Source organism: Aulostomus chinensis, chromosome 6, assembly GCF_037954235.1.
Source record: "Aulostomus chinensis isolate RoL2024-O1b breed Wild chromosome 6, RoL_Achi_v1.0, whole genome shotgun sequence".
Classification (NCBI taxonomy): domain Eukaryota; kingdom Metazoa; phylum Chordata; class Actinopteri; order Syngnathiformes; family Aulostomidae; genus Aulostomus; species Aulostomus chinensis.
The window spans coordinates 5741150-5762696 of NC_141325.1; the positions used below are offsets into that span (position 1 = coordinate 5741150).

The 21547-nt window shown below is 41.8% G+C and overlaps 2 protein-coding genes across 6 annotated transcripts; one reads left to right on the plus strand and one right to left on the minus strand.

Annotated features, from left to right (window-relative positions):
- The first annotated feature begins 1588 nt into the window (after positions 1–1588).
- LOC147259805 (kinesin-like protein KIF2A) lies at positions 1589–17518 on the plus strand. 5 transcript variants are annotated; one of them, XM_086206000.1, is made up of 22 exons: positions 1589–1813; positions 6414–6508; positions 7417–7539; positions 8470–8524; positions 8637–8753; positions 9013–9057; positions 10304–10404; positions 10535–10630; positions 10728–10782; positions 10877–11039; positions 11590–11680; positions 11770–11833; positions 11934–12025; positions 12111–12253; positions 12418–12622; positions 12783–12893; positions 12979–13046; positions 13281–13406; positions 14296–14443; positions 14890–14991; positions 15238–15373; positions 15463–17518. In XM_086206000.1, exons 1-22 carry the CDS (start codon positions 1753–1755, stop codon positions 15546–15548), a joined length of 2283 nt encoding a protein of 760 aa, XP_086062126.1. In that variant the 5' UTR covers positions 1589–1752; the 3' UTR covers positions 15549–17518. The 5 variants fall into 5 exon arrangements, with proteins under 5 accessions (XP_086062126.1, XP_086062129.1, XP_086062127.1 ...); XM_086206002.1 differs by lacking the exon at positions 1589–1813 and adding an exon at positions 3869–4022; XM_086206003.1 differs by lacking the exon at positions 13281–13406 and having other exon boundaries at positions 1590–1813.
- A 356-nt stretch (positions 17519–17874) lies between these two features.
- dimt1l (DIM1 dimethyladenosine transferase 1-like (S. cerevisiae)) lies at positions 17875–21532 on the minus strand. Its single transcript, XM_086206005.1, has 12 exons — positions 21350–21532; positions 20442–20515; positions 20253–20339; positions 19869–19930; positions 19361–19454; positions 19222–19271; positions 19007–19130; positions 18808–18900; positions 18657–18721; positions 18491–18554; positions 18301–18407; positions 17875–18227 (listed from the first exon to the last, which is right to left on the minus strand). Exons 1-12 carry the CDS (start codon positions 21405–21407, stop codon positions 18185–18187), a joined length of 921 nt encoding a protein of 306 aa, XP_086062131.1. The 5' UTR covers positions 21408–21532; the 3' UTR covers positions 17875–18184.
- Between the last annotated feature and the right edge of the window lie 15 nt (positions 21533–21547).

Here is a 21547-nt window from a genome sequence, read left to right on the forward strand (position 1 = left end):
AACTCCACACAGAAAGATCCCGCACCCGAGCTAGGGCTTGAACCCGGAACCTTCATGTTGTGAGGCCACAGTGATAACCACTGCACCACCGTGCAGTCCGTATTTCATAAATGTTTCTGATAAATGAGGTTTCCTGAAAGAAAGAGAAAGACACAAAGCAATAAAGTGAATCCCCCCACATGATACACACGCCATCTTATTGCCAAAATAATCTCAATTACATTTTTTTTGCTCAAAATTGTTCAGCCTGACTCCTGCTGCACTCAGTTGCTGCTACTGTGACTGTATGTCTGAATGTGTTTCATTTAGAGATGTTGATATATTTCAGCACAATGTACTTTACAGTTCACATTTTACAACATTTGTGTGTGGACCTTAAGAGAAAATGTTTGAGAAACCCAGGCACACTGGCTGTTTGGACTACAAGAACCTAACAGCTGGCAGGACGGTGGTGCAGTGGTCAGCACTGTTGCCTTTCAGCAAGAAGGTTTCGGGTTCGAGCCCTGGCTCAGGCACGGGGTCTTTCTGTGTGGAGTTTGCATGTCCCCCTGTGCCTGTGTGGGTTCTTTCCAGTTACAGTCCAAAGAAGCTAATTGGATACTCTAAGTTGACCGTAGGCGTGTTGTAAAAAAAAGCCCTGCAAAGGATTGGTGACCTGTCTAGGGTACCCCCCCCCCCCCCCCACACCCAACAGGAATAGTGGAAGAAAATGGATGGAGCCTTACTGCCACTGTGTGACGTAAAGCAGTCATTACAACAAGGGCATCAGTCTTTTCAAAAGGTATTGTGCTCATTTTTCGATGCAAAGAGGGGGGAGAGAGATGTAAACCCATGATATTACTTGTAAAAGTCCTGTTTTAAACTGTTGACTAAAGTAAACATAGTTGTGTTACCAAATTGTGCTTTCAGTGAGGTCTTTCTGCAAAACAGTTGTCCCTAACAGCATTATGTTATTCTTGTTATGTTATTATGTTACTTTCTGAAATAATTGATTCAGATGAATTACGGTATCGGCCCAAGCCATATTTTAATATTGCTACTGTTTGCATTTGAGCTAATTAACATTTGCTAATTTACACAACCTAATGTTTGATGAAGCCATTATATTGAGGGATCATATTTATATACTAGGTTTAGTCTCTCTTGAATGACTGTGTGTCAAGATTAAAACAGATATGAAAGTGGGATTGAAGCGGGATCTCATCAAAGTCAGAGATTAATGCACTCTCTTCTGCCCAGTGTCTGACTTTAATCATTGAAGAACACACATTTTGATGTGTTTAAGAAGGACATATTAAATTAGATAGATAGGTAGAACTTTATTGATCCCACAAAAGGGAAATTTGTGTGTTAAGGCAGCTCAATTACAAAAAAAGAAACAGCAATTAAAATATATCAAAAAAAGAGAAGAACAACTTTTACAGTTATTCACTCCCAGTTTTGTCATTTAAGAGATAAAAATCTTGTTTCTGCATTATCACAAAGAAAACCTTCATCAAATGGTAAACCTCAAAACCCCTAATGTATCAAATTGGGCGCGAAAGCGGTCACCGGATTCGTTTTTTAAATTTTATTTTGAAAACACCACAGGAAGCAGATTTGCTATTCTCGGTAGCTACGTAACGCTAGCCCATTCGTTTTGCCTGCATTATCGTTCCCGGCCAAAGACACCCAAACATAAGAAGCTGCTTTATCCAGCTCGTTATAAGTTTTCAGTCCTGTTGCTGCTGTTAATTGTACAGGTAATGTAGAATGGCGTCGTGTTTTGGGAAGCTTGTCGTCGGTACCTATGTGGAAATTAAACGCAGTGATGGTAAGTTTCATCCTGTTTAGTTGTTTGGGGAGCTTTGTTGCTGCGGTACTGTTGAATACAGCAACCGTTGTGCCTGGTTGCACACGTACGTCCACGTTAGCTGTGGAGCAGCGTTAATATTAGCTATCAGGGCGGGGGACTTCAATGTGGCTAAAGGCTATGAATGAGATTGTGTGTTTGTGGATTAGCTTGAATGTGAATACAAGACCAATTTCATTATGATTAATTTTGTATGCGGACATCAAGTGACTAGCTGAAGTTAGCTAGTACGCGGACATCGATGCAATGGATATATACCATGCTACAAATGATTTATCGAGCGTGAACGTATGAATTTTAAAATAGCATTTAGCTAACTAAGTTGCTAACCAAGCTAACGTTTGTTTCATTTGCAAGCAACACTGAGCTAGCCGGAGATTAGCCCAATGGCTAATGCTAACGTTACCGGCTTTATCACAGCAGCAACATAAGAGTCTATCATTGACACTCAGTTACTGATTTGACCCATTTGTCAAATTTACAGATAATGTTAGTGGTTGTTGTTATTTTTTATAGCTGTGCAATTAATTTGGCTAATCTAGCTAAAAGAGTCAATGCCAGTGTTGATGGGGCGAATTCATCTATAAATTTTTGGAGCTCAAACCCTCTGTCCTTAATCGTTGGTTTGAATTTCTTTCCTTTTTAAGTGTTAATTTCCCAATTGCTGGGCTGATCTACAAGAAAGACCTTCGTGAATGTTTTGTTATTGGACATAATGGTTTGTAGGTCATATACAAAGCTGTATTGCAGTGTGGTAGTGCATTACTGCATATCGTCCACATCCCACAGGAAGCAGCTGGGTTTCAAACACTCGGAGAAGTTCTTAACAGAGAAGTACAGATAGGAAGAGGCTATTTGTTTTATGACTTTTGTGTGAATGTCAGCTGCATTCTGACAGGGATGACTGTTGGTTGTGTGTCATCCCTCCAGGCCCTCTCAGGTTACACCCAGTTTCCATAAACATGTAAACAACAAAATTCAAATTTGAACAGTGCAGATAATTACAAATATGTAAAGCATGTGCTATGATGTGTTTGTATTGGTTGTTAATATTGTCTTTTAAATCCAGAATCACAAGGGAATGTGATTAAACTGTTGCTAAAATCTTGGTCATGTCTGTCTTTTCCCCTGCAATGTTGAAGACTTAAAGTATGTTTTCAAGACAAGCATGAAGCCAGAAATTTTTAGAATAGTCATGGATTTTGCTGATTGACTTAAGGTGATTCTTTGCCTAAATGAGTATTGTCCTTTTAATTAAGTACCCACAAATCTTGACCGCATAATGTGTCTTTTTTTTAACTATTGCATAACTTCTTTGTGGCGCCAGTATGCAAAAAAAAAAGGCAGACATATTGTGCTTGAGGCTAATGGCCCTCCAGGGTTACCAACTACTAATAACAGCAAAACTGCCCATAAATGTCTATTTACAAACTCTCATGTATGTGTTTAAAGTGCTGTGTTTTATTTATAGATGTATAGATAGTGTGTGTGACATAGATTTTAATGAAAGTTAAAGTTAGACTTGTGTGTTTGTAAGGTGACATTTTTTTTGGCCAGTTTTGTCGTTTGTATTTGGTGGCTGTGGGTCATCAAAAGCTTCACATGTGTATGCACCCTTTGGCTCATTCTGCAACCTGTCACAAAGAAGTGACATGGAAGTGAAAAAAGGGTTACTGTCTCAGTGAGCTTAAGTCAGCCATTAATGAGAATTTTGAAAGTGTAAAAATCAATTTGGGTGAAGTATCACTTTAAGATCAACTCAGAAAAATCTATACTTGGTTCATTTTAGTTTATTTTGTGGTGATCTTGTATTAAACCAAATCGACTGACATTGTATTTAGATATACTCTAGTAGATTTTGACATCTGTTTCTGTTAAATTTTATTTAAACACAATTTTTTCATGCAATGTATGCAATTATATTTTGTTACAAATGCATGAAAAAGTAGTGGGAATTTATTGGTAGAAATTTGTATGGACCATGTGGTTTGTTATGCACTCAGAACAGGGATTGCTTTCTCTCCAGGGGGAGCTGCTTGTGGGCTGGTTGAGATTCAAGCCAGATTCAGGCCATTAGCCGCCACCCCATCTGTTGCAGCCAGCTCCCTGAATTCTGCCAGGACACTCTCATTTACTCCCGTTCACAGGCCGTTCCGATGAGAGCAAGGAAGTAATTTCGCACTGTTAATTCAGTACATGACCCGTAGTTAGTGCTCAGTTTATTACCTTTAGCACCATTTTTTTCTTGCAACGTTCAAACATGAAAATATGGTGCTTGTTTGGTAATGGAAATAATTATCGAGTTTTAATTTGTTTTGTCAAATATTGCCATATGTTCTGGTTTAGTAGAGTACTACATATAGGCCACCTGTCTGCTTAATGATTCTTGAATTCATAATATTTAACATTGTGTAAATTGTGACATGTCGACTTGGTTTAGCTGATTGTTGCCTTTTGTGAAATTGATGCTTTAAAGGCTTTGTTTGTTTGCCTGGCTTAGCAGAGCTTGATGCACCCCCTTTAAGCCCCTTCAGTTATTGGTGGGTCAAGTGTTAGCATACCCATTCAGCCAGATTTTGGTATAAAAGTGGGGCACAGGGCACACTGTGCTGATTTTTTTTTTTTTTTTTTTAGGTAGATTAGGTGCTGTAAGATACTTGAGTATGGGATGTAGCATTCAACCCCGCAGAGTGATGTTTAGAAATACAGTGTGATCGAATGGAATTTTCTGTAATTTCACTGATGTCTGGAGGGAAATTTCATGTTCTCGTAACCAACCATTTATTCCTGATGCACTGAGGATGAATTTTGATATGATCTGCCAACCAACTTTGGGGTGGTGTGGGTTGCCTTCTGACCCCATTGACCAAAGTGTAAATGCAAATGTGTCTCCAATCTGCATACAACAACCCCTTATTGTCATGCCGGGTGTAAAAAGGTTCGTATTGAGCCGGGGCACTGAATTCTATTTGATTTAACTACAACAATTGCAACATATGTAGAAAATACTTTAACATGACTTACATACATTTAGCTGCATACAATGACTGCATATTATATCCAGAACACAGCATCTGCTTTTTAGTAATTATTAGATAGAAAAAGTGGTATTTGATCTTCAGAGTATAAAGTAGAACTCTGCCTGTTTTTGATGATGTCTGTTTTCTTGGGGTTTTGACTATGGAAAGCTTTTACATGGTAGACCAGAGAAATGCTCACCAGCTGTGAAAACTAAAAGCATTTTTGCTTGCTCATTATGCATCTCTTAATAATGGATTCAGGAACGTACTGCTTTCTTGGATTCTGCTGTGAATTGCCAGCATACACTCAGATCCATAGATGGGGGGTCTTGGCAGGGTCTGTTCTGTTGGTATTATTCAGCGTCCTTGCCTTGATAGGAGAGTTGCTCTTTGTTCACTCTGAGGTAGGGCGGTGAGCATAGTGGTGCAGAGGTATACATAATCACAAGCTGAGAGGTTTCTAGGCAACAAAGACGCTAGCTGGCTACGTCAGGTACATCTGTTGTGTCATTGGTAGCTCTTTGACAGCTTGGTGGCGGAAGAGGTCAGAGTTGACATTATTTGAACTGTGAGCACAGCGCTGGGTGACAATTCAGGAAGAGCGCCAAGAGTAGGAGCTTCTACCTAGTTGGCACTACTTCTCTTCCCCTCATGTGTGGGCAGCTTTACGCTGCAAAGAAAGATGGAGAGAAGAATCACATGTCAACAGTGGCAGTTGTGTTTGTCTCTTTCAGTAGGCAGGTGATTGTCAAACCTTGGATTGACCTGAGTAGGGCTACAGCCTTGCTTTTGAATTTTAAAGATCCAATTCCTTCCCTTATAATTTTGAACATAAACCAGTATTTCTTTTGTTTTTGCCAGTATTTGTGTGTGAGGTGGCTTTAGTTGAACATAATCATTCGACAGACTTTATTACTTTAATTGGGAGATCATCATTGATGTAAAGTGTACTTCATTAACATATATGATGATATCAAACCTTGCCCTGTTATTTGATACACATGATATGTATCTACAAATGTATCTGCTCTTTAACTTTAACTCTTAACTGAAAAAAAAAATCATTATTTGTGAGAATAAAGTTGTCAAAAATTGGTAAGATCATTTTAACCCAGTCTGGTTTGATTGCCTGATTTTGTCTTTCAGAAAATAATTTATGATAAAGATATCGCGCAGATTAAAACTGCTAAAATAATTCCACCAGTGTACTGACCGAGCAGCAGGTTAGATAAACACAGCATATGAGGTTTCTCTGACTATACATAAGCAAACAATGCATTTCACAATCCCTGCATTTTCAAACAAATTGTAACCAGGTCGTGTTCATACTGCTAGCATCCTTCGGTCAAGTCACAATTTCCACTTTGTTACGTCGAGCTGCAGATCTGATTATCATTCATTCCCCTGTACGGGGCCACGTGGTCATCCTAGGAGTCATTTCTTAAATGTCTTTGTGTATTCGATTCTCCGTTCAATCATCTAAATTTTGGTATTTTGATATCTGATGTTTGTCTTTCCTGTGTCTCTTAACACTTGGGCAGGTCGTATACACCAGGCAATGGTGACCTCACTGAATGAGGACAATGAGAGCGTCACTGTGGAGTGGATAGAAAATGGAGACACAAAAGGGAAAGAGGTAAACCACCATTTATTACTGCTGAAGGAGCAAGCAGCAGCATGGGCTTTTATATCTGAAAGCAATGAATAATACATTGATGATTACACAACCAACCTGCCTGTAGTACAGTCCAGAGAGAGAGACTGCTAATAGGTTCAAGGGAGACTCAACTGTAATGCAATACTCGGTGTAAATGGGGTCAAATGTGTGTCCTGCAGTGCCATTGTGCATAGAAGAACAGATGCAGTTGGTAACTTGAAGATGCTGTATTCACTTCTCAAAATTCAATTTCAGTTTACTCAGACGTGTTCGGTTGCTGAAGGACAGCAATCGAGTGGAGGTTCACTAAAGAGCGTTTCACACGCTGGCCGTAACAGCTGTTTTTTTTTTCTCAATGAAGCCAACAGCCACTGGGATCAATTACAACTCCCCCTGTAATTGTAAAATCAATCATTTGAATTATTTGTGCCAGATCCATTGCCATGGAAACATAATGACTTAGGTTTATATTATTTCTATCATTTGACAAAAAGTTTTAGTGTGGACTCTGAACTTAAAAAATGTCAAAGCCCCTTTTCATGTTTTACAGCACTGAGTCTTGTTATTATTTTACCCATCAGCAGAAAAAGGCAAATGGAAAATAAGTCAGACAGTAAACATTTGAAATACTTTACTGAAGATTATAACTCACCAACTATTATGGCACTGCTCTAATACAAATATCCATGCTGTGACATAGCTGTTCACAAAAATCTTGTTCATCTGACTCCATCTGTATTGATCATCAGAATTTGATGATGAGTGTTTCTGTTCATAATGCACGTGTGTTTTTAGAAATACATTTTACTTCCAAACATTCGTTGCTCGTATCTTTATTAGTTCATTGTGGTAGTAATAAATTCACGTAATCCTTCATTTCTCAACAGATCGACTTGGAGAGTATATTTGCACTTAACCCAGATGTGGCTCCAGATGAGGAGATTGCCCCCAGTCCAGAGACCCCACTCCCACCTACTCCCACATGCGTGAAGGTCAACAAAATTCCAAAGGTGGGTTCTTGAATGTACTATAATACACTCAGATTTGTTGCCTTTAATGAAAAACTTTACGCTCCTAAAAACAACAACAACCGTACCCTACAAATGAACAGACATCAAAAAATATTGAAAATGCTTTAAAAACCAGTTGGTTTAAAACACATTTGACTGGAAAAAGCTTTAAATGGAGCTCAGTCCTCTTCCTCTCGTGTGCATTTGGAGCTGAGTCCAGGCAGGTCATTGCTGTGTGTGGCTGCTTTGCTAAACCTTAATATAGACCCGGGATCCTCCTACCAGCTAATTGTCTGTTAAGAAGACTGTGTGGTTTGCAGTAGGTTAAGTATGCTTTTACATAATACTGCAGTCTAGAATAAACCTGCCAACAAAACATTCTCACTGAAAACTGTTTGTGTGTAGAGTTATTGTTTAAAAAAACTGAAGCCATTTTTATGTGGACCTCATTCACTGTGCAGAAGGTGGGTTCATCATCTGAGTACAGATGTATTTAGCTTACCTGTACCTGTTGCTCTCATAAGACCCTGGAGTCTTTAGGTGTGTGGTGCAGCTCGAGAACCCAGTCCAATAATTGTCCAAGCATAAGATACGAAAGTGTTACAGCCCTTGGTGCTGATTTAGGGATAACTTTTCCTCTCAAAAGGAAAAGAGAGAAAGTGTAATATCACGAAAGTGTGCATTAGCAGTGTCATGACAAACATTAATGTTAACAAAAGAGGCCACTGTAATCAGCTCTAATCTGTCTCTCAGGCTAAGGCTATTTCTGTATCTCTACATAACCGAGAAGGAAGTAACTAAGGAAAACAGAAGAGAATGGAAAATAAATAAATGTTTCTTTCTCAAGTCTTAGCAGTGAACAATATCAAAGTGAACTTAGCCCTTTTATCTCAGGATAACTTCATGTCATTTTTTTGTTTCTCCTTGCAGAACCGTCGGACGATAGCACCGTCAAAGAATGACACTCCGTCCAGGGATAATAGAGGTTTGTTCCTGAGAACACTGAAGGAAATTATAAAAGGCAACAAGAGGGATGGGTACATGTATAACCTCAATCTCAAAATTCATGTATGATAGTTGTGGCTTTGTGTTTCCAGTGATTCCGACCCGGGGAAAACCTGCACAGCCTCAACAACCAGAACCAGCTCCACCACCTCCATCCCAGCAGCCTGTGCAGACCAGCCAAGCTCAGACACAACAGCAACTGCAGAATGGTAACTTGATCAAAAGAGAGTTTTTTTCATTAACCTAAGCTCTGATGATCTTTTTCAGTGTATTTCCAAGAAAGCAGTTGTCTGTATTTAACTTCAACTTGACAAATTAAATGCAAACTAAAATATACCCAAATGAATATCAGAATTTATACTTTTTTTCCACACAAATAGTGTTTTGATCACCTGATTGAACAATTGAGAACACATACGATCATATTTTTTATGTCTGGTGATTTTGTTGACCACATGTTCATCACAGAAACTTCACATCTCCCAATATCCAGAAAGGAGGTTGGACAGCTTTGTATGTATCACCTTCTTGTTTCTCCCATGCCCCAGTTCTTTTTGGTGATTGTAATAGAGTTCCCAATAGAATCTGAGGGTCCTCTGGCCATGTTTGTGCTCCCCAAAGGTCTGCCAGATACTATTCAGATCTCTGCGTGCATGGTGTGCTGGTGGAGTAGCACAGAAACAGTCCATCCAGCACAGGATTTGTTTTTGGGTATCAGACGAGGAATAGAATCAAAACATTTGAGCCGCTGTTTGGCAGTTTTTCCTGACTGTTCCCTGTCTGATTCCTGCTGAGTCACACAAGCACATGTAGACTCGCTGTTATTGCATGAGCTTAGAGAGGAGAGTGTGAGAAGCCCCGTTTCCCCCTTCTGCCTTGAGATCTGAGCATGAGTTTCCCACAAGAGATGGTGCTGCATCCCTGTTATATTACTTTGTCCTGGTGCTGACCCAGCTCATTATCCCCTCCCAGATTAGAGCAGATTAATAATCCTCTACTCCGATAGTCTGGGTTCTCGGGGACTGGAGCCAGCAGGAGGCTATGAGTGTACAGGGCTTCAGATGGGCTTTGCAGTGTGTTGTTGTGGCTGTAGCAGCAAGCCAGTGCTAATCAGATAACATTGGTTATAAACTCTGCAAGGAATCAGACGTGGCTGCTACTCACATGTTTGCTAACTTGTGTTCATTGTTACTTTAACTAATCATTTGGATTTGGCCTGGCAGAACACTAATCTGTAGGTGTGATGCACTGGAAGATTTGGTGTCATTGTGTGTTTTCTAATCACGCTTGATTTGAAGCCATTGCTAGTTGTTGTCTTTTACAAAGTAGGTAGCCCGCGCTGTGACGGGTTGTAGATATCCTGATGTCCAGTGATGTTTAAGGATACAGATAGAAAGAATGGAATGAAAGTCGATTTTGACACTGCAAAGGCCTTTTGTTTGTTATGGAGATAGAGAAGCTATAACACTATACTGGCGGCATTGTGTGCCTGCCTGATGTGTGGTAAAGCACCATCACTGCTCTGCTTTGTTGGAATTAGCCTAGGCTCTTCAATAGAGTTGTGTTTGAAGGAAGAGAAAGAGGAAAAAGAGACCCACATAGAGAAAGATACTGCTACAATGCTACAACCAAGGGCAAAGACTGAGGAAGTAAGAGAAACGGATTGATGAAGGGAGGAAGAGCTCGCTTTACAAAGAGAAGCTGTTGGCATATCCTGTACTAAAGGTTCTAGTTATTGTTGCTCCTTTCTTCATGGCAGCCAGGAGGAAGTCAAACTGTGTGAAAGAGGTGGAGAAACTGCAGGAGAAAAGAGAGCGGCGTCGGCTTCAACAACAGGAGCTCAGGGAGAAGAGAGCTCAGGTATATTCATCATTCCTCTCTCCTTCTCTAACTTCACTTATATATTGATTCTTGATTGGCGTTGAAGTGGTATTTATTTCCTGGCCTTCCAGTCACCACCTTCCCCTCTTCTCTCTGTGTCCTCCCTCAGGAGGTGGATACAACCATTCCGAACTATGAGATCCTGTACATGATTAGAGATTTCCGAGCCAGTCTAGACTACCGGCCCTTGACTACAGCAGATGTGGTGGGTAGAAGTGTGCCGTCTTCATTTCTCCTGATTGTCAGATAAACGTTCACCTGCAGAAATAATGTGAAAACATTTTCTCTGTTGCATTGTTCAGATTGAAGAGCACCGAATATGTGTTTGTGTGAGGAAACGTCCCCTGAACAAGAAAGGTATGGTCCTGACAATCATGCCACGTGTGTGTGCAGTTGTGTGTACATACACCAGATCTTTGACATTGAAAGTCTGGCTTCCAATGTGTTGCAGAGCTGACCATGAAAGACTTGGACGTAATCACTATCCCCAGTAAGGATGTGGTGATGGTTCATGAACCGAAGCAGAAAGTGGACCTGACCCGCTACCTGGAGAACCAGACCTTCCGCTTTGACTACGCCTTCGATGACAGCACCACCAACGAGATGGTTTACAGGTTTGTCTTGGTCCGATTACTTGAAAGGGTAATCGAATTTACATCTCGCAGCAAATCCGATGAGCACTGCAAATCTGCCACAAATTTGTGTTGTGGATCGTACATACATCCTGCACGTGGAGGTCAATAAAATCACTGGTTCAAGCAGGTTGTAAGCAAATGATGATGTGATGAATTAAGAACAGTGCAGCAAAGCCTCATAAATCCTGATAATTTCATTTGAATATTTAATCTAAATTAGAAGATTTGAATTGATATTGTGCTTTGCCATGTGATTACTTAAGATGCTTTAGTGGAAAACAAAGCAATGACAGATTCATTTATTTCATTGCTGGGAATTAAGAAAAAAAATGTAGCTGTGTTAAACAATCTGCCTAGCCTTTAGATTAGATTTCTGAGTTTAGGAGGTGCAACTGAATGCACCGTGAGGTCTTCAACATTTTCCATACAAAGTGATTTAGATTTCAGCTTTGAGATGTGGACCTGAATACAACCTGGAACTTTCTAAATAACGTGCTAAGACAGTTGCGTGCTCTGTGTCATGCTGAAGGTTCACTGCCAGACCTCTAGTGGAGACCATTTTTGAGAGAGGTATGGCCACCTGCTTTGCCTACGGACAGACAGGCAGTGGGAAAACACATGTGAGTTTTATTTGTTTCGTCTTTAAAAGCTAGTCTGTTTTGCTATATTTTATGACCCTTGCACTTAAATATTATGTTGTGGATTATAGACAATGGGAGGAGATTTTTCTGGGAAGAACCAAGACTGCTCAAAAGGAATTTATGCTTTAGCTGGTAAGTCGATGAGTTGTGCTTTTTCTTCCCTCTTTTTTATTGTGTTTTTATTAAGTAAAGATGTAGGATCTGGTTTCTGATTTGATCCATTTTTCTCCAGCTCGGGATGTATTTCTCATGTTGAAGAAACCCAATTACAAGAAATTAGATCTACAAGTGTATGCAACCTTCTTTGAAATCTACAGTGGAAAGGCAAGTGATGTGTGAGGATTTATTCAAGTGGATTTACATCCTGATAAAGTAGTAACTAGTGGCCTCTGTGTGTACATCCTTGTAGGTGTTTGACCTGCTGAATCGTAAAACCAAGCTAAGGGTGCTGGAGGACGGGAAGCAACAAGTGCAGGTTGTGGGGCTCCAAGAGAAAGAAGTGAAATGTACTGAGGACGTCTTGAAACTGATAGAAGTGGGCAACAGCTGCAGGTGTGGCATCCAAAACTTTGCCATTGTATTTGTTGAGGATGTCCTGAAAAAAGGAACTCGTGCAAATGTACAGTAACGAGAGAATCGCCACTCAACAAATGTCCATGGATTGTTTCTTGTCTTCTTCATCTCTTCTGTCTAGTAATTTTTTTGTTGATTCCCAGAACATCAGGGCAGACATCAGCCAATGCCCACTCATCTCGCAGCCACGCCGTTTTCCAGATCATTCTCCGGAGGAAGGGGAAGATGCACGGCAAATTCTCCCTCATCGACCTGGCAGGGAACGAGAGGGGGGCTGATACGTCAAGTGCCGACCGCCAGACACGGCTGGAGGGGGCTGAGATCAATAAAAGCCTGCTAGCACTCAAGGTCTGTACACCAGGCAATTGTGTGTTCTTATTAGTGTTTGAAAGGACAAAAGGTGCTGTTTTTGCTATCTCACAAATGTATCTTGTTATGTAATTATTATAATTATTATTATTGCTGCACAGGACATGTAAAACACAGCTCTGCCTCCTTCTGGTTTCAGGAGTGCATCAGGGCTCTCGGCCGCAACAAGCCCCATACTCCATTCAGAGCTAGTAAGCTCACCCAGGTCCTGCGAGACTCTTTCATTGGAGAGAATTCACGCACGTGCATGGTCAGTCCAATGTCCTGATTAAACTACTGTTTTTGTTTTTTTGTAGATTCTCTTAACCTGAATGGTCTTGTTTTTTTCTTGGCAGATTGCGACTATCTCTCCTGGTATGACATCCTGTGAGAACACCCTCAACACGCTACGCTATGCTAACAGGTGCAAATAAGCTGTCACAAAAATGAAGACTCCCCCATGGCTTTTGTACAGATTAAAATGATCTTAGCTTTATCTGTATTATAAAGTGTAACCAAAGTGTGAATATGTCTGCCTTCTCTCAGTAGTTCTGCCTGACTCTTATATCTCCTCTCTCTTGTATTTTTCCTGCTTTTCCACTTTTCTCTCCTGTACTCTGCTCCTCTATGCGCTGGTGTGACTGGTACCGCTGTGTAGAGTGAAGGAGTTTGGGATTAGTCCGTCGGACATCCCCTTCTCCCAAGGTGGTCAGGGGAGTCGCCCTGAGCACTCACCCACCAATACCTTTGAGTATGATGACTTTGCTGCGACCTCACCCAGCAGGTCTAGCACTCCCTCTAGCACAGCACCGCACTGCACGCAAACACACACACGTCATGCATGCGCTTCTTGTTTGGATTCATATTCATGAACTAAATTTAGAGGCTTCCATTCACCGATGGGCACATCTGCTTTTTTGTCCTTTTTGTCTTTCATCTGCATGACCCCTTCCGTTGTCCTCACCAGCTGTGATATGAGCTTTGTTGTTAATCTGGGCCTGAGCTGTGGTTGTAGCCATCTTTCTTTTCACTGACTTCTTAAGAAAAATGCGTCCATCTGTCTTTGTGGGTGTGTTTTGTGGTTTGTGTTGAATGACATCACCGTTGCGCTGGCTGAAGGAAGGTGTTGACGATGTGGAAGATTGTGAAAGCTGGATGTGATTAGTCAGGATGAACACATGTAGGTTAATGACCTGGCTTAATAAAATGACAGCTGCTGGCACCATCAATAACACTAGAGAGTGCAAAGATCTTTTCAGTAACAGCATCCGGGATGAGCTTTTGTTTGAGAGTGAGCCAATCCACCTACATGGAGCCAGTAACACCTCACCTGCTCAGTGAGGCCTCATTAAACGTGTCCCTCCAGATTCAAGCCCATACAAATAGAAATTCTTATGGGTTTGTTGTATCAGTGAACCAGATTTAATAGGGAAATCTGTCAAACCTTCAACACTTAAAGATGGGCCGTGAGTGGAAAGCCCACAACACACTTATTAAAACAAACTTACATCTCCAAAGAAGATCCAGCCATCTTAACCCATGCATGATGTCACCGCTGTCATGACGCCACCATCCCGTGCAACTTCTGATCTCCTCTGAGCTCAGTTTACTTCATCCTCAGGGTGCTTCCACTCTGACAGTCCAAACTTAGCAGCTCAGTGTTTCATCTCCAGGGTGAAGGAGCTGACGGTGGATCCCAACCAGGTGATGGAGGGGGGTCGACCCAACATCCACGCCGTCAACCAGATGGATCTTTTAGACGAAGAGTGGCTGAGCATCTCGCCACAGAGGGACGACCTCAAACTGCTCTGTGAGCAGAATGTAAGTACATAGATGTTTGTTGATAGTCAATAAATACATTGCATGTATATCAATGTGAAAGTACTGTGTAATTTAGATATGATATATTTTCAGGCACCTGAGCCCAGGCATGCAGTTCATTACCAACACATACGAAGTCACAGATAACAAAAACAACAAGGCTGTATATGGAAATGACATGGAGCTGAAATGGCACAACAACAGGAAATTCTTCAAATAACAAGAAATATCCAGCCAAAAACCTTTACTAGTTCTAGTGCAAAAAATACATTTGATCTCATCATTGAAACATAGAAGCAAATGTAATAGAATTTGAAGGAAGTAGTTGTCAGTTTTCAGTGTCATCTCCCGATTTGTCAAGACACAGATCTGATTTGTGTTGCTGTGAATGCTGGGTGAAGTGAACTTCTCCATCTCCCCTGTCATTTGTGTAAATGTCTCCTCAGGAGGAGGAAGTGTCTCCGCAGCTCTTCACCTTCCACGAGGCGGTGTCTCAGCTGGTGGAGATGGAGGAGCAGGTCATAGAAGACCACCGGGCTGTTTTCCAGGTGAGAACGCAGAAGAAAAGCAAAACACAACTTCTTAAATACACCAGCTTATTGTTCTACTTCGTGTGACATGGAGATGGATGTGTAACCCTTGTTTGTTGACCGAATCACGAACTGTAAATAAAAGCAGTAATCAGCAGGTAGTGAGGCTGCTGTTTTTTCCCAAAACCAAGTGTGACTCATTTGCAGCCTCTGACCATCTCAGGCTCTTAATGATCTAAATCTGCTTTTGCCGTGTGTGAGCAGGAGTCAATCAGGTGGCTGGAGGATGAAAAGGTTCTGCTTGAGATGACGGATGAGGTGGATTATGACGTGGAATCGTATGCTACTCAGCTGGAGCAGATCCTCGATCAGAAGATAGACATCCTCACCGAGCTGCGAGGTCTGACTGAAGCGCCGTACCTCTCTGCTCTCTAACATCCCCCTGCTTCAGCAAATCACACTTAAGATCTTATCTCCTCTTTCAAACAGATAAAGTGAAGTCATTCCGCTCGACGCTCCAGGAGGAGGAACAGGCCAGTAAGCAGATCAACCCTAAGAGGCCACGTGCTCTGTAGACACTCGGAGGCTGAGGCAGTTTAACTGGCACATACGGAAACACAACTACTAGATGTTTGACACAACTCTGGCTGTGAAAAACACAAAAGGACTGACGTGCCAAGAGGCTCAAGAATCGGATTTGTTACGACTCCTCAACCGGCTGTTAACTCACTATTGTCTTTTCAACAACGACAAAAAAAAAAAACCTAGGAAGGAAAATAGTTTTCCTTTTTTTAATGGAAAATGTCGAGTCCCCCTCTCTGCCCCCAACACACCGTCTTCTTAAATTATTTTCTTTTATACTTACTGTTCTTAATTTGAACTGACTTTTTGATCTGGAAGTTAAAAGTTTACTACACAAAACCAGCATTTGATTTCTGGTTGCTCTTCCTGACCTGTATGCATGTGCACTGATGCTCTCACGTTTTCATGCTTCTGGGTTGTCGGTTGTAATCACGTCTCATTGTAAGCAGTCTCCTCTCATGTTTCTTCCTTCTGAGCTTTTACCATTTAGAGCAGTGGTTCTCAACCTCTTTCAGTCAATAAGCCCCTCCCCCCCTTAGCTTCATAGAGTTGTGACATCAATGAATCAGTCACATTGATAAGAAAAACATTTGAGAATGATAAAACACTGAGATACAGCTGTAGTCGTTAACATTTCTATGAGCGGTGAATGATTAAAACAAGTGCGTTGCTCATGATCCCAGGCCACTGTGACGACATTAACGAAGAAAACAGCAGCACTTCATGAGCAGTAGATTATTGTAATTCACATTTAACTTTTGGAAATATGTGGATCAAAGTTAATAACCAGCACAAGCACAACTACTTTTTTCTTTTTCTTTTTTTTTGGACTGCTGGTTGCAATAACTCGCATCACCGTTCCTTCGTCAAAGCTGGTTGTTGTCCAGAGATTCGTGCTCGGTTACTCACAGGAAACGCAACGAAACACAGGAAAAAAGAAAAATACGGACGGCCTTTAGCAGAGATGTAGGAGTTAACAGGTGCTAGTGAACGCACCGTGAAGTTGCTAGTTTGTAGTCACGATGCTTCGCTGTGTTGAAGCGCGCTGGATCTTGGTTCTTAAGTTGAAATCTGATCAGTCCGACTCCAGCAGTTTAGTGTGATCAGATACTGATGACATCATTATTGGGGTTAAGCCTTTATATGCCAGTTGTCCAAAATGTACACATTGCATTAATTTCACACCCCACCACCCCTGCACAGGGTGCTTGCACAGGTCTTGAAAGTCTTAAAGGATGCTATGTTGAGAAGCTGTTTTTCAGACCTTGAAAAGTCTGGAATTTTGTGCGAGTCTTAATAAAGAATGGAAAACTTTTCTCTCGTACTGAAATTTAAGAGTTTGCTCAAAGGCACCTGATCTCTTGTAAAATTAGAAATACACAAAAGAAAGCGTATAAAAGCATGATAAGTTTTCACTCACTGCTCGATTCTGGAAGGATATGGAATCAAAACTCTGGTAGCTACGTTTTCAGCTTGAACTTTTATACTAAACACAACAGGTACCATCTCAACCAAAAAAGTAGGCACACAAGTATAAAATATATAAAGTTAAGGTCTTGGGGAAAATCTATAGAAGTCTGGAATTTTTATTTGGGGAAAAAAGAGCAAGCACCCAGCTGCAGTTCACCCATGCCTGTGCCCCCCAGTTTGAGAACCACTGGTTTATAGGAAGCATGTTAAACCACTATGTGCTTCTTTCTTAGTGTCTGGGTTCTTTCCTTGTGCTCCTCAGAGGTTTTTAAGTAGTTTGCTTCAGTTTGTGCCAATGTGGCAACTGATTTAATACCTTAACTTATTCCACCCCAGTTGTTAACACTTTGTTAAAAAAAAAATTAAACAAGGAAAAAAACTGTTATTAATAAATGTATAGTCACTGACTATTGTTTATGTTGCTCAGTGTTTGCACCAGATGTAATGCTGGAGTAAGTAATAAAGAATCCTGTGAACAGAGCTATCAGTCTATTGTTCCAACAAGCTTGAATTCACTGGTGTTAGGTGGAAGTATTCGCCTCCTGTGGCGGCCATGTTGGAGCCAGGAGTGTCCATTATCCCGCTGGTTCCATGTACTCGCACTCCTTTGTGAGGTCCAATTAGCCAAACGAACTAGAAAATAGTGCAGGAAAAGCCCAGAATGACAGGAATGTTTCTCGCGTTTTTCTGCTCCGATGGCTGTGGGATGAAGTATTGCAGTTTTAATGGCCACTTTTTGCCTCGCCAAACCACAACAAATGTTCTGGAAAGTACTGACCACTTTGACTACAGCGGGGAATAAACACTCCAAACTGTGAGACGTTCTCATCGTTAAACTTGGTTTGTCAAAGAACTGACTTACCAAGATAGTTCGTGCACAATCTGAATTTATTTATTTTTTTTAAAGTTCCTCAAACGCTACACTGCTACACATTCCCAGGAACAGACAAGTTTGATTTTGAATGTTGTAGGTGAGTGAGCGTCACCGCGACATGGACAGTCCACATCACATCTCTGGATGCTCTGTCATCAACCAGCACGCTTCAGAATCTCAATATGAGTTCTCCAAAAGTCCTGTACTACTTCATGACAAAGTAGTGACGCTCCAGGAGGAAGAGGAGGAGGAGACCCCTCGCATCCCTCTGGTTCTCATGTCCGTTTATGAAAAGTGGATCCCGGCAGAGTTGAACGCATGAAGCAGTCTGAGGATGAAGGAGATGTCATGATTTATTATCTATTGAAATCAGAGGAATATGTGTTGGATGTTCAACTTACACCATGAAGTCGTCAATATCCATGGACCTGGCTCTCTTCTCACTGAACTCCGCCTCCCGCAGAACACTCTCAATCTTCTTGGAGATGCTGAAGTCTGCTGGGACCTCCTGTCAGGATGAGGAAGGTGATGCTGATGATGAGTTCACAACGAGAAGCCTCGCTTAGAGACGTCTTGACAAGCGTCACTCACCACGCTGTGTACAGAGCAGTGAATTCTGTAGTTCTTCTCCAGCAGCTGCTCAACTGCTGTCGACCTGGACATCAAAAATGTGACGTGAATTTCTATTTTTTCCTCGTTTTTCTTGTGACGGGACAGTATCGACTCCTTCTGGCAACGGTTACAGCAGGATACTCACTTGAAAGCAGCATTGAGGGTTTTGTTTTTTCTTACAAAGGCTATTCTGACCAGGCCGTCCCACTCCTGAAAAAAACAACCCAGGCATCAAGTATCTCCTCGGGTGATGAGCCACATTCTCACAGTATTCCTGTCGCAACATCAAACCTCACCTGGAAGTTGACAGGAGGGGGAGGGTTCTTCGGTTCAATCCTCACAACGCTCGACTCCACTTTGGGAGGAGGACGGAAATTATTCTTCCCAACCTGAAGGAAGAGGAGGAGGAGGAGGACATGTTAGTTTAACAGGTTCTTAACCCTGTAAGACAAACCCAACGGTGATGATGCGTGTGGGGGGGTTGGTCTCACACACCTTCATGAGATGATCTACGCGAGCCAGTAGCTGTGTGTTGATGGACAGTCTGCAGTATAATTTGTCTCCAGGTTTGGCCACCAGTCGCATAGCAAACTCCCTCTGGAACATGAGCACGGCACACCTGAACCAAAGTAAAACACAGGAGCTAGCAACTGAAGGACGTGACAAGAACCTGCTTGGAAACTCAGAAGGCCTCTGGTTCCGTCTCTCACCTAAAGAAAGGTCGATGTAGCAGAAGCTTGAAGACAAATGGTGATGAAATCTGCAAAATTAGAAATCCAGTTGGAGAGAGAGGGTATTTTAGCTGCTTATTATGTGATTACATTGAGCGCAGAGTGGAGGAAATGTTACCTGGTAGGGTAAATTAGCCACACAGATGTCAAAGAAAGGCAGGTCTGTTTTTAAAACATCTCCAACTAATATCTGCAGCTTGGTCTGCAGCGGGCTGTTGGAAGTCACAAGGTGCCATTAGTACAGCTTCAGCTGCAGGTACCATGCAGGTATAATGTGGTACAGTGTCAACGACTACATTTACACGGACGCCAAAGTTTCCTTCCTGGATCTCCCTGGATGTGGCCGACTCTGAGTGTTTTACTTGCTAATAATTTGCAGCTGGACAATGCGTCACGAAGCAGCTGGAGAGCTGTACGTGTCCCAGAAATACTGAGACGAGTCAAGTAGGACTTTATAGCGTGATGAACGTGGGAACACGTCTACCACACTAACGCCACTGAGGTTACCCCACATGTCATAATCGGAATATGGCTTCCTCAGAGGTTAAGGTCATTAGACTATGCAGGTAATCAGCTCGATATGGGAATCAGTCGTCCATGTAAACATCTGCAATGTGTCTTCTCACGTGCACTGCACTCTTTTCTGAAGTTCAGCCACCAGTCTGCAGTCTAACTCGCAGGCCACCACCTGGAAGAGAGAAACGTCATCCTATGACTGGATCCCTGCAGCGGGGGGGGGGGTCACAACAGCAGCATCTGACAGAAAAGATGATACTGCACAGAGCAGCAAAGGTTTTCAGCAAGTGCAGCCAATCACGCACAATTCAATAATACTGCTACACAAAAAAAATACAATGGGAAAAAAACAGCTAAAAATAAAACAACGAGGAAGAAGCTGAGCTAAAGTCTTGGCACTAAAATACCATGGATTATCTGATGACGTCATTTACAGGCAACTTTTTATCTCAACCTGAATATTTAAATGTCAAACACCTCTTGGACACACTCACCTTCTTGGCTTTTTCCAGCAGTTTAACCGTCATGTTACCGGTACCAGGTCCCACCTCCAGAACCACATCTGTTGGCCTCAGTGCAGCCTGAGGAACACGTGACAAGTTCCAGACCGGCCGTGTGATAGGATGCTTCTTCACCGTGACTGTGATTACGTGAGTGACAGAGTCGGTGCGGGTGCGACCTACCTTCTCGATGATTCCGTTCACCACCAGGGGGTTCTTCAGGATGTGCTGACCAATCCCGGTGTTGAACATGATCCCTGTAACACACCGCTGTCAGGCAGGGCTGCAGTTTCAAGAACCGTCAACATCTGCCATCCACCCATTTCACACTCAGGTAACACACCCAACCCATCTTCAGAGTTCAAGGAAGATCAATTCAGATGAGGAAGTTTGGCTCAACCTTTGGGGTCAATATGAAAGTGGTCCAAAGCACCTGCAGTAGTTACACTCCAGAGTACATGATGCATAATTACAAAGCCCATTTCATGTATTTTTGTAATCAATAAATGCTTTGATTGCACTTATTTCACACTTGTACTCCTTAAGTGACAATGTGCAGGAAGTGCATTTGTCCCCAAGCCACCACATTCCAAAACATACCGAGACACTTGCTATCAAGTCACTTACATGTTTGACAGTGAGTCATTATACCATTGTAAGTTTCTATTTCAAATCTTTGCTGTCGATCATTTCTCATATTATAAACAATTCTCAATCTAATGTTTAACTTACATGCACCTGAAGTTACAGAGGAATCAACCTGCCATCGCCTGCTGAGAACTCTCTTCTGTGTATTGATGGCGAGACAAGATCTTATAAAATATCTGTTCCTTCCTGACAACTGGAATAATTCAGAATGTGGGCAAGCTTCTTGCCAGAAATCTCCAGATCGTGCAATTCTCCACGAAGGTTACGTTTTGCTCAGTTCTTATTCAGGTGTGGTCCGTGAAGCTAACACATCTGTTGTGTTTGACTGTCCACATCGAGTCTCTCAACATCCACACAGTAACGAAGATGAACGAGGTAGTAACGTGTGGTCGTCCAGCAGCTGTTATGCTAACGCTAGCTAGCCCCTTCTCGGAGAAACGTACCTTGGTTTTTAACCTCTTGATGCTGCCTGCTCTTCTTCTGTGCTTTGACTTTTGGCATTTTGTCTTTTTTTTTCTTACTAAATCCACCGAATATTGAAAAAAAATCCAATCATACAATTTTGGTTGAGGTTTACCAAACACGTGTAAACATGCGCCTCTTCTTCTTCTAGTACAGGAAGTGCGCAAAACTGCAGCCTG

Coding starts and splice junctions, on each gene's coding strand:
- LOC147259805 (XM_086206000.1), top strand. CDS start 1,753: ATGGCGTCGTGTTTTGGGAAGCTTGTCGTCGGTACCTATGTGGAAATT. Junction 11,681..11,769: donor CAGGCAGTGGGAAAACACAT/GTGAGTTTTATT, acceptor TGTGGATTATAG/ACAATGGGAGGAGATTTTTC. Junction 13,407..14,295: donor GCTGCGACCTCACCCAGCAG/GTCTAGCACTCC, acceptor TTTCATCTCCAG/GGTGAAGGAGCTGACGGTGG.
- dimt1l (XM_086206005.1), bottom strand. CDS start 21,407: ATGCCAAAAGTCAAAGCACAGAAGAAGAGCAGGCAGCATCAAGAGGTT. Junction 20,340..20,441: donor TGAACGGAATCATCGAGAAG/GTAGGTCGCACC, acceptor CGTGTTCCTCAG/GCTGCACTGAGGCCAACAGA. Junction 18,555..18,656: donor ACCCTCAATGCTGCTTTCAA/GTGAGTATCCTG, acceptor TTTGATGTCCAG/GTCGACAGCAGTTGAGCAGC.